General features: G+C 46.8%; 2 protein-coding genes across 4 annotated transcripts; both read right to left on the reverse strand.

Annotated features, from left to right (window-relative positions):
• Nucleotides 1–305: 305 nt before the first annotated feature.
• Nucleotides 306–8,819, reverse strand: LOC117966193 (uncharacterized). 2 transcript variants are annotated; one of them, XM_034911773.2, is made up of 10 exons: nucleotides 8,636–8,819; nucleotides 8,027–8,159; nucleotides 6,930–7,082; nucleotides 6,493–6,598; nucleotides 6,257–6,383; nucleotides 3,307–6,105; nucleotides 2,740–2,902; nucleotides 2,329–2,491; nucleotides 1,690–1,822; nucleotides 306–1,462 (listed from the first exon to the last, which is right to left on the reverse strand). In XM_034911773.2, the coding sequence occupies exons 2-10, from the start codon at nucleotides 8,089–8,091 to the stop codon at nucleotides 1,290–1,292; spliced, it is 3,882 nt and encodes a 1,293-aa protein (XP_034767664.2). In that variant the 5' UTR covers nucleotides 8,092–8,159; nucleotides 8,636–8,819; the 3' UTR covers nucleotides 306–1,289. The 2 variants fall into 2 exon arrangements, with proteins under 2 accessions (XP_034767664.2, XP_058871080.1); XM_059015097.1 differs by lacking the exon at nucleotides 8,636–8,819 and adding an exon at nucleotides 8,550–8,615.
• Nucleotides 8,820–9,100: 281 nt separating this feature from the next.
• On the reverse strand, nucleotides 9,101–14,917 carry LOC117966180 (BRISC and BRCA1-A complex member 1-like). 2 transcript variants are annotated; one of them, XM_034911733.2, is made up of 9 exons: nucleotides 14,788–14,917; nucleotides 13,593–13,936; nucleotides 12,710–12,768; nucleotides 12,242–12,362; nucleotides 12,072–12,150; nucleotides 11,575–11,599; nucleotides 11,171–11,300; nucleotides 10,836–10,922; nucleotides 9,101–10,278 (listed from the first exon to the last, which is right to left on the reverse strand). In XM_034911733.2, exons 2-9 carry the CDS (start codon nucleotides 13,920–13,922, stop codon nucleotides 10,078–10,080), a joined length of 1,032 nt encoding a protein of 343 aa, XP_034767624.2. In that variant the 5' UTR covers nucleotides 13,923–13,936; nucleotides 14,788–14,917; the 3' UTR covers nucleotides 9,101–10,077. The 2 variants fall into 2 exon arrangements, with proteins under 2 accessions (XP_034767624.2, XP_034767623.2); XM_034911732.2 differs by having other exon boundaries at nucleotides 13,593–13,990.
• Between the last annotated feature and the right edge of the window lie 56 nt (nucleotides 14,918–14,973).

Here is a 14,973-nt window from a genome sequence, read left to right on the forward strand (position 1 = left end):
CCCTGCTTCCTTTTACATTGAAACATAATTGATTTGGGTCACTGTGCAACATGCTGCTTTATCATAAAACTGTCCATCCCCTTCGAAAATCTCTGCCCTTGTGTGGTTTGTGAGTGGTAGATGCTGCAGTACCACAGTGCAGTCTGAAATCTCAATAATAAACTGTGTCACAGTACGACCTTTCCTCAATATGAGTACATGTTGGGAGGACCAAACCCTCCACCTTCATGCAAAAGCTCACAGTAACAGCAGGAAAGGGAGAAGAAGTGCAAATCTGTTTCAAATCAATGCACATTTTACTAATTTTTTTCTTTTTTTTTTTATATGAAAACAAATAACAAAATAGAACATGCGACACATCACAGACAAAACCAAAGCAGCTCAGTAAAACAATACAAGATCCAGTTTTGGAATGCATCCATGACTGCTGCTACACCGCTAGTATTGGTTAAGGGATCCTTGAAAAAAAAAAAATGCCTACAGCTATGGCCAAAGGTTTTGCATCACCCTACAGAGTGAACTAATTTTGCTTCATAAAGTCGAATGAAACCGGCTGAAATAACGTTACGTTAACATATTGAATTACACACCGCTTTGTAGTTTTCCACGTAAATACAGCTGTGGCCAAAAGTTTTGCATCACCTAGAATTTTAGGATTGAAACATAATAAAAAATAAAAAAAATAACATGACCATAATTTTGATATTTTATTTAACATCGTGTAAATCAAAGAAACTACAAAATGAGATCGCAAAAGTCAAAAGGCAGCCATAACAGTAGTATTTCATGTTAGATTTAAAAAGGTCACATTTTTCCATTTTTGTCAGCATATGGAAAACTACAAAGTGGTATGTAATTCAATACATTAACGTAACGTTATTCAGTAGGTTTCATTCAAAGAAAAACTAGTTCATGCTATAGGGTGATGCAAAACTTTGGGCCAGCGCCTCTGCATTCTGTGCAATTACAAAATCCTCAGTAGTTTATTTAGAAACGTCTTTCAATACCACAGGCTGACCAAGTCCAATCACGAACGCAGTCTAACAGCCAGGAACGGTTTCAGGCAGTCGACTAGATTATCGTTTTTTGTAATGCTCTGTCCAACCAAGGCATCCTGCTCAGTTTACTGTGCAACCCAGAAGTCCTGCTACAAGGTGCCAGGGTCAAACTGATTCAGACCGCGGGGCTGTAGTGTAGTGCTGGTGGTGGCTCAGTCACCGTGGCACTCTCTCTCACTGCTCTGCTTCCGCGTAGATGCCAGGGTTCAAGCAGCAGAGGATCAAACCATTTCACTGCCCCGCGCGGATGTCTGTCGGCCGCAGCTGCCTCTCCCCCTCCGCCAGAAAGATGTGCATGGCGCTGTGGAGCAGGTGCACGCCCATCAGACGCCGCCGTTTCATTGGCCAGGTCGCCACCACCCCATAATAATCTCCCTTCTTCTGATTGGTCAGCATCTTCAACCCTATAAAAACAAGAAAAAGGGGCACGTTCAAAACGAAGTTGGGGAGGGGGAAAAAAAAGGACAAAGAAAAGTGTAGTAGCATCTGCCTCTTTAGAGCAAAAAGAAACGCAAACAATCCTTAAACTGGCCCGAATACCGAAGACATTAAATTGCTTTGTTCCTGCTGCCCACCCCTTGCCCTGTACCCCCCTATCCCACAATCCCACCTCAACCCTTCTCCACCTCACCTATGGCGTCTACCATGCAGGCCTCGCGGGTATAGGCCTCCACAGGGATGACATTCTGGAAGCAGTGCAGAGAGATCACCCCCTGGCCAGCGGCCCACACCTGCAGAATGTGCTGCACCTTGGAGCACAGCTTCTAACACAAACAAAACCATGAAAACTCAGGACGGTTTGCATTCAAAACAAAACACTCAAAACACAGGGGGTGTCAAACTCCAGTCCTCGAGGTCTTCTGATTTTTATTCCAACTTAAGCTCTCCATTAACTTCATTGATCTCATTATTTGTTCAATTGGACGTGTCGAATATTTTTTCCAAGGTTTTTTACAAAAAAAAAAATACATTATATTATATATATATATATGCAGTTGATTCCAAGGTACATGACCTATAAAACATTTTGAGGTCTGGAGAGAAGTGCTAAATTTGTCCAATTAATCAAAATTATATTTCTGGAATGAAAGCCAGAAGACACTGCGTCTCTCCATGAACGGAGTTTGAAACTTCCCACCTTGACAAGGACCCTTCCTCCTCTTCCGCTTGCTCCGTGGATCAGCGGCTCTTCTATCCACCGTCTCCTGGATGCTCTTAACAGACCCCCACCATGAAGTGACCCCCCTCCTAGTGTTCTCCCTTCACTAACCTTGCTGGTCTTGTCCCCCTTGTAGTACTCCAGTGCCTCGTACAGGTGGCTGTAGGGCCGGGATCGCTTGCCCTTGCCCACGTAGAAGACAGCGCGGACGAACGTCTCGAAGCGTTCGCCGGGGCTTATGGTAGAGGAACGGAAAGGCAGGTTCTTTGTCACCCTGGGGGGTAGGAGAGTACCACATTAAAATGATTTAATGGAGCAGTGAAACCATGTTTTAAGCTCAATGCTGATCTGCATACTGTGCAGCACTGGCAAGTTTAAAACCACAAATGACTTTGATATTGTATCCATATTGTATCCTCCAGATCATCAGGGTAGCGTCCGACGGCGCTCTGTGGTTCAGGTAACATCATTTTTAAACCTGACACAGCCCTATGACAGAAGTGTCACCCCTCCCCGACTCACCTGGGGTCCAGCAGCAGGTAGTTGAAGCTGGACTTCACCACCCCTTCTCGCCACTTCCTGCTCAGGTCGGGCTGGTCGAACTGCTGGCACAGTGCCATCATGTCTGCCTGGCAGTCGGGCGGTGTGAAAGTGCTTAGGCAGGCAGCCAGCTCCGGACTGTACCCTGGACAGGGGCAGCGCGGGCACAAACAGGGCACTCGTGTTAGCGGTTTAATTTTGAAACATTAATCAATTTTCTTTAATTATTTTTTTTAATATATATTTTATTCATCAACTGTGCTATTATACAGAGAAATCTGGATGTACTTTTTTTTTTTTATTAAGCTATAATAGGTATAAAAGTTAATAAAGACGAGAAGAGAAAAAGAAAAACATTTTGTCAATAGCAAACTTTTGAAATAAATAAAAAGTAACACACACACTCAAAAAAAAAAAGAAGTTAGAGTAGGTGCTAAGATTTCTTGATTTGACATCTTGTAAACTTCTTAAAACCAAGAAATATTTGCCACTAGGAGGAAAAAGAAATACAACAATACATGCGAGTGGAACTCAAGGCTCCAGTCTCACCTGGGTTGTGCTTGGTGGCCTTCCCGCAGGGCTCCTGCTCCAGACGGGAGAGCTGTCGCAGGTAGACGGGCCGGGTCATGCTGTTTATAGGTCCGGGTTCCTCCCCCAGCTCCTTCAGTCTCTGCCTCAGCTCTCCGTCCTTCAGCCTGCGGATCTGGGGGGGGACCTCTCTGTCGGGGGAGCGGTTCTCCTTCCCTTTCCCAGGACTGACGTGGAAGGACCTCCAGTCGTACAGCACCGTCTCCTCGCTCGCAGAGGTGTCCGAGCACGCGGAGGTGTTGGCGGTGGGAGGCACGTGGCACTCTATAAGGGCGTGGCCCTCCTCCTCATCTGTGTACAGGAACTCCACGGGCTCGGCCACGCCCAGGATCAGGGGCCGGCCACCAGGGGTGAACGAGAGGTTAGCCTCAAACTTCCGCAGGGCCTGGGGGGCTCCAGACAGCCGGCTGATGCTGTACCTTGAACCGCACCTGGAGGAGACTTGGGAACCGCAATGCTCCCTCCCGCTGTCTGAAGAACTGGAGGGGCCTGGAGGGTAAAGGCGGCTTGGATTATCCCTGGCAGCAAACTGTAGCCTTTCTTCAAGTCGAGTATTCTCTCCATCTTCAGTCATCCAGCTTTCATCCCGCTGGGCGCTGCTGTCGGAGGGACACCGGGGAGCTTCTTGAGGAGCGATCTTGATCCCGTCCCCACTGATGCTTGAGCAGTCATCCGTCAGGAACCCGGCGATGTCAGTGCCGTCTCCGTTAGGCAGCGTCACCTCATCATCTTGAAACAGACCCTTGGGATGAAAGACATCATTTACGTCCTCCCCACGGACAGACTCTTCAACGACCACCGTGGCGACCGGGTTGCCTCTATTCCCTGTGCCTTCGGTGGGCGGATTCCGTTCAATCATCACAGTGCTGGCTTGGCTGTATCCTGGTCCACTGATCAGAACCGTGTCAGCCTGGCTGGCTCCAGCCCCCTCACTCCCTTCCCAGCCTCTAGACCAGAATCCTGTGCTAGCTGCCTCTTCAGAAGTCCCGAGTCTGCCCGTTCCCGATGCCGTTTCCTCTCCATCGTGGCTCTCCTGGAGAGGGGTCTCCCGGGGGTCCCCAGGGGGGCTGCGTTCGCGGCGACGGAGGCGAACGGGGGTGGGGATGGTCTCCTCAAACAGCGAGGTGCAGGAGGACGAGGCCGTGCTGCTGTTGATGCTGCTGGTTCTGAGCAAGCAGCGGGACTGTCGGATCTTGGACCTGCCCGTGACAAAGGAGGAGGGGGTCAGCGACCGCGGGGGTGAGTTCTGCTCTGCGACCTCCACTCCCATAGGGGTCACTCTGTTCCCAGAGGAGAACTTTGAGGAGAGGAGGATCTCTTTCTCCAGCTGATGGTCGCTGCCACCTCGCAGGCTGACTGCATTGGAGGCACTGATGGGGACCGTATCTGGAAGGGTCTCCTCTCCTTCTGGGTCTTCCCGTGTCTCAGTTTGCCCATCAGCAGCGGGAAGAGGCTGGGGAACTTTGGTGGACAACATCAGGATCCTCAGCATCTCCCTGAAACCGGCCTCCTCGGAGCCCAGACTTGGAGAGGCCACACTCCTCTGAACCGGGACCGTTGCCTGGGAAGGGCTGAGGGATCCCTGGCTGACCTCCCTGACTCTGGGGGAATCCCTTTTAGACTCCTCCTCCTGGGAGGAGCCCTCTCCTCTTGTGGCTTCTCCCCCAGTTGACAGGGACCTGTTCTCGGCTTCCCAGTCTCCTGCCAGGGAGAAGGGAAGGCTGCTCCGTGGATTAGGGCTCCTGACCATCACACAGCCGCCTGACGCACTGCTTCCCTGCTGAACACCAGGAGTGAGAGGCAGAGGAGAATTTCTTCCGTTCGCCAAACTCCCCTCCACCGCTTCCTCTGCTGAAGCAGCCCTGTGCTGGAGGGAAGTGTTCATTACACTATGATAGCACTCACTTTCACAGCTGCTGTACTGACTGCTACTGCTACTGCTGCCCCGAGTTAGCGCCTGGATGGGGGGCCCCCTATCTGCAGCCTGCTGAACCTCCACTTCTTCCTCCTCCTCCTCCTCCTCCTCTGGGAAATACTGTTCCACCACTGTCTTATCCAAGCTGGGAGAGGTCGAGTTGTCCTGTTGGCAGAAAACAAACACGTGATCCGGAGACGTGACATCCAAGCCTTGAAACTTCATGACGGTCACCATGCGCTCAGAATCCATGAAATCAGAGTATGTGGAGAAGTCAACCGTGGTGTCCACTGAGGAATCGGGCTGGTCCTTTTCAGAGCCAGGATGCACGGGCGACTCTGCGCGGCAGGCTGGGAAATACTCATCCACTTCTCTGAAACTCACGCTCTTCCGTCTAGCGGGGAGAGGGGCTCTGACAGCAGACACCCCACCCGCATTCTTATGGACAGGTTCCGGGCTGCCTCGATCTGTGGCTCCTGGTTGAAAATGGGAATCGGACAAGGCGACATCTTCCTGAAGCACGGGCAGAAGCACACGGACAGCTTGGCTGTCCGTTCTGCCCGAGGTTGAAACACGAGTGCTGGACAACACCGAAGCCACGCCGCCACCCTGGTCTGAGCCCTGTCTCCACTGCTGGGCGGGCTGTCCTGAAAGGCTGCCCCTGCCCCCCCAGCTGTTTCTGGCGCTGATGGCAGACAGGTCCAGGTGGTCCGAATCTTGCAGGGATCTCCGGGTACTGCTGAGGGGACAGTCACCAAGGACTGACTCACTGCTGTCGTCCAGGACACCGTCCTCTACAAGCTCATGAAAGAATGAGCCGTCCCCACCGCAGCTCCGATAAAACGCTGCCGGAAAAAACAAAAAATCAGAGAACACTGATCACCAACAATCTTCACGAGGAACCATGCGGTATGTTATGTGCGGCGGTGCAGTATTTTAGAGCAGGAAAAAAAAAACATCATAAAGATTTAATAAGCATGCAAGCCTATTCCTTACAGAACTGGCATCTGGAAGGGTCTTCGTGCTCCGACTCCAGCTGGCTGTAGGAGAGATATTCCTGTAGGATCTGGGCACACTTCCGGTTTTCCTGCTGGCTCGCTAAATCAGCTGCCGTATTCCCTTCCTGCGGAGGAACAGGACGGCCGTCTGTTTAGCAAGGTGCCGTCGATCAGAAACCAGCCAGCAGTGAAGTGATCCACAGCACTGCTCTCGAAACACACAGCTCAGCTCACCTGGTCCACTAGGCTGGGGTCTCCTCCGTTCTGAAGCAGCAGGTGAAGGTTCTGGTAGCACCCCCATAGGGCAGCAATGTGCAGAGGGGTCAGGTCATCCACAGACCTGAAGCAAAAAAGAGCAAAATCAACAACGCTGCCTGCTAGAAAAAACCTCCTTCAACGACAGTCAGCCTGACGTACACCCTCGACAGTAAGCCTTTCCCTTCAGCACCCCTTCTCAAAGACTAAGCAGCTTCAAATGTCATTTTCATGTTTTTTCGTTCTTGCCAATCATTCTGGTTCAGCAATGGGTTATTATACAAAGATCTGCTTTTTGCAAAACATGTTTCAAGCTTGTCTGGAGAACTGCAAGTGCCGGGTTTTAACAGCCTTCCACGTTCCTTTCAAATCACGTGACAATATGACTTTAGAGGAATTGATGCTGGGCGTCCCACCTGACGTTGGGGTCAGCCTGGTGCTGCAGGAGGAGTTTGAGGCAGCAAATCCTTTTCTCGGTCTCCTTCCCAGCAGCGAGGTGCACGGCTGAGACCCCCTTGGGTGACACGAGGTTTGGGTCTGCGCCCCGCTTGAGCAGCACCTCCACCTGTCTGCACAAAGAGAGATCACAGGTTACTAAAAACCAGATGCATAACCTGGAGGCATACAAACTGTACAAACACAACATCCCCACCAGAAAACACAATGGTTTACCAACCGCAATGCACAACCCCAGCAATACACAACCCCAGCAATGCACAACCCCAGCAATACCTGAAATTGACTCCCAGATACAACCATATTATACTTTTTTTTTTTTTTTTTTTTTTTATGAAACTCTTGTTTATTTCTGATTATTTTTTTTAAAATTATTAAATCTACTATATTGCAAGCTTCTGCTCCCATGCTAAGTTTGGGTCATTTTTTTGTTTCTAAGTGGAATAAAAATGTTTAAAAAATTAGATATTATAACCAGACCTGGGTTTTTTCTTCTGTTTTTTGTGCCTTTTTTATTTTCTATTTTAGTTTATTACAACTGGATCAAAAGCTTTGTAAAGTGGTTCTTCATAATTTGCCTGCCTGGAAATGTGAACTGATTTGAATTGATTGATATTTTGGCTGTATCTCCATGAACGACAAAGTAGCCTAGCAGAACATGTCCAGGCTTGCACAGGATGCAGGGTTCACAGGAAATAGAAAAGTCATAGCACTGCACTGACACAGTGGTAAGCTTGTGGCATTGTTGCACCAAAACATGATTTAATCAAAACACAGTGAGCTTGAGTATTCTATTATTATTATTATTAGATCAATAAATATTGTAAACACTATAATTATTGTACTTCAGTCGCGCTGTGTATGCATGCATGCAATTCCTCTAAAGATAACAGCAAATTATTGAACATCATTTTGCAATACAGTAGCATTTTAAAATATATATGAATGTGCAATAAAGCTGACAACAGCATAAGATTGTTGAATATAATTTTGCAACACAGTAGCATTAGCAGTAAATAATAATTTGCACGCACTGTTTTCCTCCTAACACACTCACCTGGGATCTCCATCGTTCACGGCCTTGCACAGCTGCAGCGCCAGATTCCTGCGGGTAATATTCATGGCAAATTCTGTTTTCTGCTCCAGTGCTCCAGCGCTCGCATCCTGGTCTGTGCCTCAGTCTCAGGATTCTGTGGACGAACCAACAATACAACGTTTTGATTCGACATGACAAACTGGCTAATCTGCTGCTGCATCGTGTTCGTGGCGTGATGTTGTCTTCCCGTCGATTAGGGAATACACGTATTTATTTTGGATCTCCAGCACACGTGTTTGGGTAAATCATATTTACAAACAACTCTAATTGACAAAGCCATGCCACCGTCAACATGCCATCAGTGACGTTGGATACGTGTCTGTTTAATGCAGATTTTTTTTTTCGTCCATATTATTATTCGTACATAGTGTTCAATTGTTTTGCTTATTTACATTTGATTCATATAACGCATTTATGGTGTCTTTGTTATTGTTTATTGTGTGGCCACACGTCCTGTTTATTTGGACACAGACTTTTTCCTTACGCTATTAGATTTGCAAGGATTTCTGACGCCACCTTTGAATGTCACCTATCAACGTATAACGAGATTGCAATTTAAAATCTACAAACCTGTGTAGTGATGTCCTTGTTGTCTGCTTAAATTCACTATACGCGTTTGCTCCCGCCCTCATTTCCAGCAGCTACAGACCCGCCCACCTGTAACGCTTACTGGGTCAGCCCAAGCAAGTCCCTCCGACAGGAACCAATCCCGAAAGACGGACTGTCCCGGCTACGAATCGGTCGGTCTGCCGCGCAGGTCAAATCAGACAGCGCTGATTGGCTGCGACGCTGCTTTTGTTTACGCTCGCTTAATACGGGAGGGGGGAGGGTAAATAATTTATCATCCCCAACTATTAGTTTGCATTTTAATTATGTGTTTACCATCATATATAATGGTATACCTTTGTTCATTTCATGGTTATTTGTACATTTTATTTTATTACATTATTATTATTATTATTACATTAGTTATCATCATTTTTTGCAATTGATAAAACGATTCTATACCATCAGAAAATCCAGAGTCACACATATTTTTCTCCAGTGCATCTGTTTATTTAGAATGAAGTTTGACAACTATATAAAATACAGTTCAGTGAACTGAGAGAACAGGGTTTGTGAGTCTCCTCAATGTCACCTTTCTGAGAGATTAGCTTTTCTTAGCAGGTTGCTCTTTTTAAATAGATTCCAAATGATCAAGTCAGTCAGTGTATAGTGAACCGATTTAGACATCTTATCGTGACAGAACTAGCTCATGTAAACCCATCTGTTATCTAACGGCGCTGAAAGGTTTCTGCTTAAAGAAAAAAAAAAAAAGCATTTGTAGCACAGCTATAAAAATAAAATTGTAAAATGATTTGCTGATTCAAATCTCACACCACTTTAAATGGGTTACTTAACATCACCTGACAGTGTGGTTTTAGGAAGAAAAAAAGATTCAACAAACAAGTTGTCAGCTGTAGCACTATTTCTGTTATTTACTGCACATGCACACAAACAGGCAGCTGCTTCACTTCAGGGACATTTCTTCAAACCTCTTGTAGACATCTGCAACTCCAGTGTGTTCGCTGTGTTGACATACAGCACCGTACATTTCACATAAGGAGGTTTCAGTTTGCACAAATTATACACAGTGGCTAAATACACTCACTAATACAAAGATTCTGTTGACGAGGCATACTGCCACCTGTCCGAGTATTGGAATTACACTATTGTTATTTTTACACACTCTTAAAGTCGAACCCAAGCCGCCTGCACATTTCCAGGTGGGAGATGGCTGTCTCACAGCCACAGTACCCACTGCAGCGCAGGCGAGCCAGTCATTTGTAATGGCTGTGGAAGTTGGTAGCGTCTAACTCTTCTTCGCAGTCAACAGGGGGCGTGGCTTCTGAAGGTCAGACTGACTCCGGTCCCACCACGTTGACCTGTATTTGCCCCTCCCCCTCCAGCAGTCAATAGAGGTGGGGCTATGGAAGGACCGTCTCTGGCTCCACCCCCTTTCCCTCTCCCTCCTAGACAGTGGCCTCGATCTCTTGGGACTCCTCCCCTTCCAGCAGGCTGTAGGAGGCGTGGCTCTGGAAGGGCCTCTGTAAGGGGTGGGACAGCAGCTTGGCCATGCAGTTGTGCAGCTCGATGGCCGGCCCGCACAGAGACACCTCGAACCGGTAGCAAATCCCCTTCGAGTCCAGGTTACAGAATGAGGTGTAGACATCCTGCAGGCACAGGAGCAAAGCCCATTAAGCTGAGGCAACACAAAGCCACTTTTTCAGGAACAGCGGCATGAAAGCTGGTTCCAGGACACAGTTTGAGGCAACTTTCCTGTATTACTGCCCAAATATCCCCTGGTGTGACACAGAGTCTCCTGAAACCGAGTGCCAAACCACACAGTGGCTTTGCGTTCCCTCAGCTTCACACCCCTTCGGGACACTGGCAGTGGTTTAGCCCTTTTAATTCTGGCACAGGACTTTAATGCTTCTGGTAAGGCCTATTAAATAGCAAGATGTGGTTCAGTAAAACCCCCTTTATCAAAACGTCCCCCTTTTCCAGAGATTTTCCACCAGCATCTACATGGATTTTCACCAGTGCAGCACTCTGAATAAGTCTCAAAGCGGTTAAATTGTAACTGCATTTGCAAAACGAATGCCTGATGCTTGGCTTCAGAGAGTCACTGGAACAAACAGGAATTCAAAGCACAAGTCTTTCCCTTAAAAGAGTATGTCACTTTTTTTCCCCCCACTCCCCCGGCGAAGCAGACTCTGCCAGTTCTCACCTTCCAGCTGCTCTCCTCGCCCTGCTCCTCGGCTCCATTGTGAAGGTAAACCACATCGAAAAAGAAGTAGGGAGACTGCAGCATCTTCTGTAGGGGAGACAAACCAGGAGAGGGAGGGAGAGAGAGAGAGAGAGAGAGAGAGAGAGAGAGAGAGAGAGAGAGTCAAGATGGACCTTGCAACACTAAGGCTCACCGCAACATACGAGTGCAAGACAAAAAACATTTTTTCAGGTTGAATCAAGATTGCGAGGAAAGCAGTGTAGCTCGGTGGTCTGGGATGGGGGACTGGGAGGCAGCGTGGCCTCGTGATTAGAGCGGACACGATGAGCACTCACGCTGATGGCGTCGGGGGGGTTGAACTGCGGCTGTCCGGTATGCCGGCCGTAGATGAGCAGCGTCCGCACCACGTAGGGAGGGGGGATTGTCTGGACGTTCTCCGTCTGAGGCAGTTCTATCTTCTGGTGGCTGTAAGGACAGGGGCACAGGTCAGGGCTAACCTTGGTATTGTGTTGCCACTTTGGGTAACAAACCGTTGTGTTGCATGACGTGATCTTTTATTGTTGGGGAATGCAGCTACTGCTTAAAGAAACACTACATGACTTAATATGTTGTTTTTGTTATTTTCTTGTAGTAAAGAATCTGTATTTCTATCCACTGTCTGCGATACACAGCAACTCAGCAAGCATCCATAATAACACAGACCTTGCAAGGAGATATTGGTAATAATTTAAAAACTTACATTACATTTAAAAGGTCTTCAAGATCTGGAGACAGAGTGTTAAGGGAAAATGATCAAGAATCCTTTAATGATTAAAATATTGCTTGACTATTAAGAGCATGTCAAAGTGTGATGCTCTATTAATACTAATGATAATAATATTAATATTGAATCCTCAGCAACCGGCACACCTTTTGCATCTCATTACATATTGCATTTTAGTAGCATAATTTGCAGTTTCTGTAAACTACACTGTATTTAAATATTGATTTTACATTGTAACCCTGTACTGCCCTGTAACACCTGGGATAAAGGCGCCTTTACATGTAAAGTTAATTGATAACATTAAATGATAATCTTGATGAGATTTGAATCTGTTTTTTTATCTCTGAAATTGTGCCAACTATACTGTTAACATTAGTGAAATCTACAGATGTGGCTTCAGTGTTTGCACTGATCTGTTCCCGAGTCAGCTGAGCCAGTCTTCCTCGTGGAGGACTCTGTGTTTCAAAGGATACTGAAAGACTCGCAGACATTTGTTTCCAGGTCGTAGAGGCAGCTGCACAGCTCCCGGGGGTCGGACGTGAAACCAGACAGCTATAGAGAAGGACCAGAGTTTAACTTAAAGGCTCGAGGCAAGGCTGATTAAATCAAATAAATGTGCCTTTTCTCTTTCCACCAGACTCACCCACAGGGCGTCGTCATTGACCACCACCAGGGCAAACTCGTGACGCTTGTCAATCTTGTGCTTCGTCCGGACGAACATCTCGATCATCTTCTGGGAGACGTTCAGCGCGTTTGTTTTCGACCTGAAAACCAGGCGCCAGAAAAATACAAAAGTGTGTGGCTGAGGGTTACCAACCACCAGAGAGTTTAACCTCATTTGAATGAGCGGTTCTCAACACATAACCAAAAGCGGAAGTGTGTATCCCTGTTTGAAAAACTACTTTAAAATGCCTATTTTTTTTTAATTTTTTTTTGTAGAATACAATTGTAATACCAGAACAATTTAAAAAAGATGTAGAATACAAAATATAGTTGTCCTGAGATGTCTACACAAGATCCACCTACTGTAGTTAGACCCCACTGGCCAGTCCCTAATGATTACAAGCGTCTGTGTTAATATTCTGGGCTGTGTTGTAAACGGTGTTCCTACCCATTGAAGGACTCCAGCTTCTGCAGGGACATCTCCTCCGACAGGTCAAGGCAGATTATCTAGAAAAGAAAGCCAGGATCAGACACAGCAATACCAGCGTAAGCCAATTATATTCCCTGGACGTCTAGCGCTGTCCTGTGCTATATTATACGATTATAATGAAACAAGCAGCCATGCTCTGCTTCAGCTTTAGCCGAGGGGAACGAGCAAACTCCTTATTAGGGAAGCACAGCGCTCCATTTGCTGTTTTTCTAACACCCTGTATTCCAGATGCAACTGATGGAAGCATTCAAAGGTGCGCTTCCCTCGTTCACTACAGTGAGTCTGAAGCGAGTCTGGGCAGGTACAGGGGAGAAATGATGTTGTGAATCTACACTTAACAATGTATCACTATCTCCACCCCACCACCACACATCTTTTGCCAACTTGTGAGTTTTATCCCCTGCAATGTAATTGTAACTGTAATTGATCCTGGGCACACCTGCGTAATTGTAATTATACCATATAATTGATCGATTACAGTTCAATTACAGATTTTATTTCACATGACTATATATATATATATATGTTTTTTTTTTAAAATTTTATTTCCAACCACTTTTGGTGATCCCAAAAGTGGTTGGAAATAAAAGTGGTTGAAGATAAAAATAAAAAGTTCTACAGTATGTTCATTTGTACCTGCGATTATTGCTGGGCTATTTCGAATAAACAGAGCAAGCATGTTAATGTGTGGAGCTGTTTCTGTTAATTTAAAGCTTGATTGCAATTATAATTGGAACAACTGTAACTGAACATAAGAGGATTGGAATTGGAATTGGAATGGTAATTTCAGCCAACAATTCTGCTGTAATTGTAATTCTACCCCAGGTATGGCCTCACCTACCACTTTCTCTGGACAGTTGACCCTGGGCGTGCGCAGCTGGTACTCTGTGGCTGGGGAGGCAGCAGTGGTCACAGAGGGCGGTGGCACTGGTTTGGCCCGGTCTTTGGTGCTGGTGACGGTGGCGGTAGTGGTGGCCGCAGTGCTGCTGGTTGAGCTGGGAGGGCTGTCGCTCCTGGCTGCCTCCCCCTCTCCCTCGCTCCTGCTGCCCACAGTGGTCTGGGGGTTGCTGTTCCTCCGGTCCTCTGCCCCCTCCGGGTTGGAGCGGGTCCGGGGTCTCAACTCCACCAGCCGCTCCTCCCCATCCGCTGGCCCAGGCTCCGGGACTTCCATTGCAGAACCACAACCTCCGAGGGGAACCAAGACCAGAGAAAAGGGGGCCGTTTACGTCAACCGATTTTCTGTGAGCGTTTAAGATACAGGGATGGAAATAAGGCTCCCATTGCACAGTAGTTTGATTCCTGGTTTTACTATGACTTTAATAAGACACGCCTGAGCTTGTTACCTATACACGCTGGGGCTAATCAAGCTTGTATTAAAACCTGGAATGGATGAAACTGCTGTGCAAAAAGGAGTCTTATTTCCATCCCTGAAACATCCTCACTTCCAAAATTTGGGAGCTGGAGGGCAACCCCCCACGGAATTTGGTCAATACCGAAATTCAACATGAATCTCGGATGCACTCCACAATTTTATATAATTTCATTTTTGTAACTTGGCTGCTGCGCATAAGGTGACAACCTGTCTCTCCATATATCTTCACCGGGACACTGTGGGTCACTTATTTTTCTTCTTTTTAACGCATATTACCAATGCATGCAAGTACCTGATAAGCCTCTGCAGCAGTCAAGTTTACTATCTGTACATATAAATAACACGCATCTGTACCGTACAGCGGGGCTCCAGCACTTACAAAGCCATACATCTGGAAAACGAGGTACTATATATATATATATATATGTGTGTGTGTGTACAATAGCTGCTGCCGCTTTATTAGTTGCTTAATCGTCAATACAAGTAGCTATCGTCAAGCTGTATTACCGTACTTCAGTTTCAGCATCGCTCTCTATACGTACACGCACAAGTTTGACCAATTCTGAACAGAACTCAGGCCCTCTGACCCGTCAAACGTCTTTTCAACAATGCAGTATCATGCATTGGCTACTCCAGAATATTAAAATAGCACAAATTCACTCACGGTTTTAATATACCGACAAGAACACCTGGGGAAATGCACAAACTTGTCCAGAAAAAAAGGAAAATACTTTTATTCCATGTAGGCGGCCATCTTCTTTACCGGGGAAAAAAAACAACCCAACAACAGGAAGCTTGTGCGGGATTCTGGGAATTGTAGTTCTCTAAATGTCGTATGCCGGGAGTTGGT

This window comes from Acipenser ruthenus, chromosome 49 (genome assembly GCF_902713425.1).
Source record: "Acipenser ruthenus chromosome 49, fAciRut3.2 maternal haplotype, whole genome shotgun sequence".
Taxonomy (NCBI): Eukaryota; Metazoa; Chordata; class Actinopteri; order Acipenseriformes; family Acipenseridae; genus Acipenser; species Acipenser ruthenus.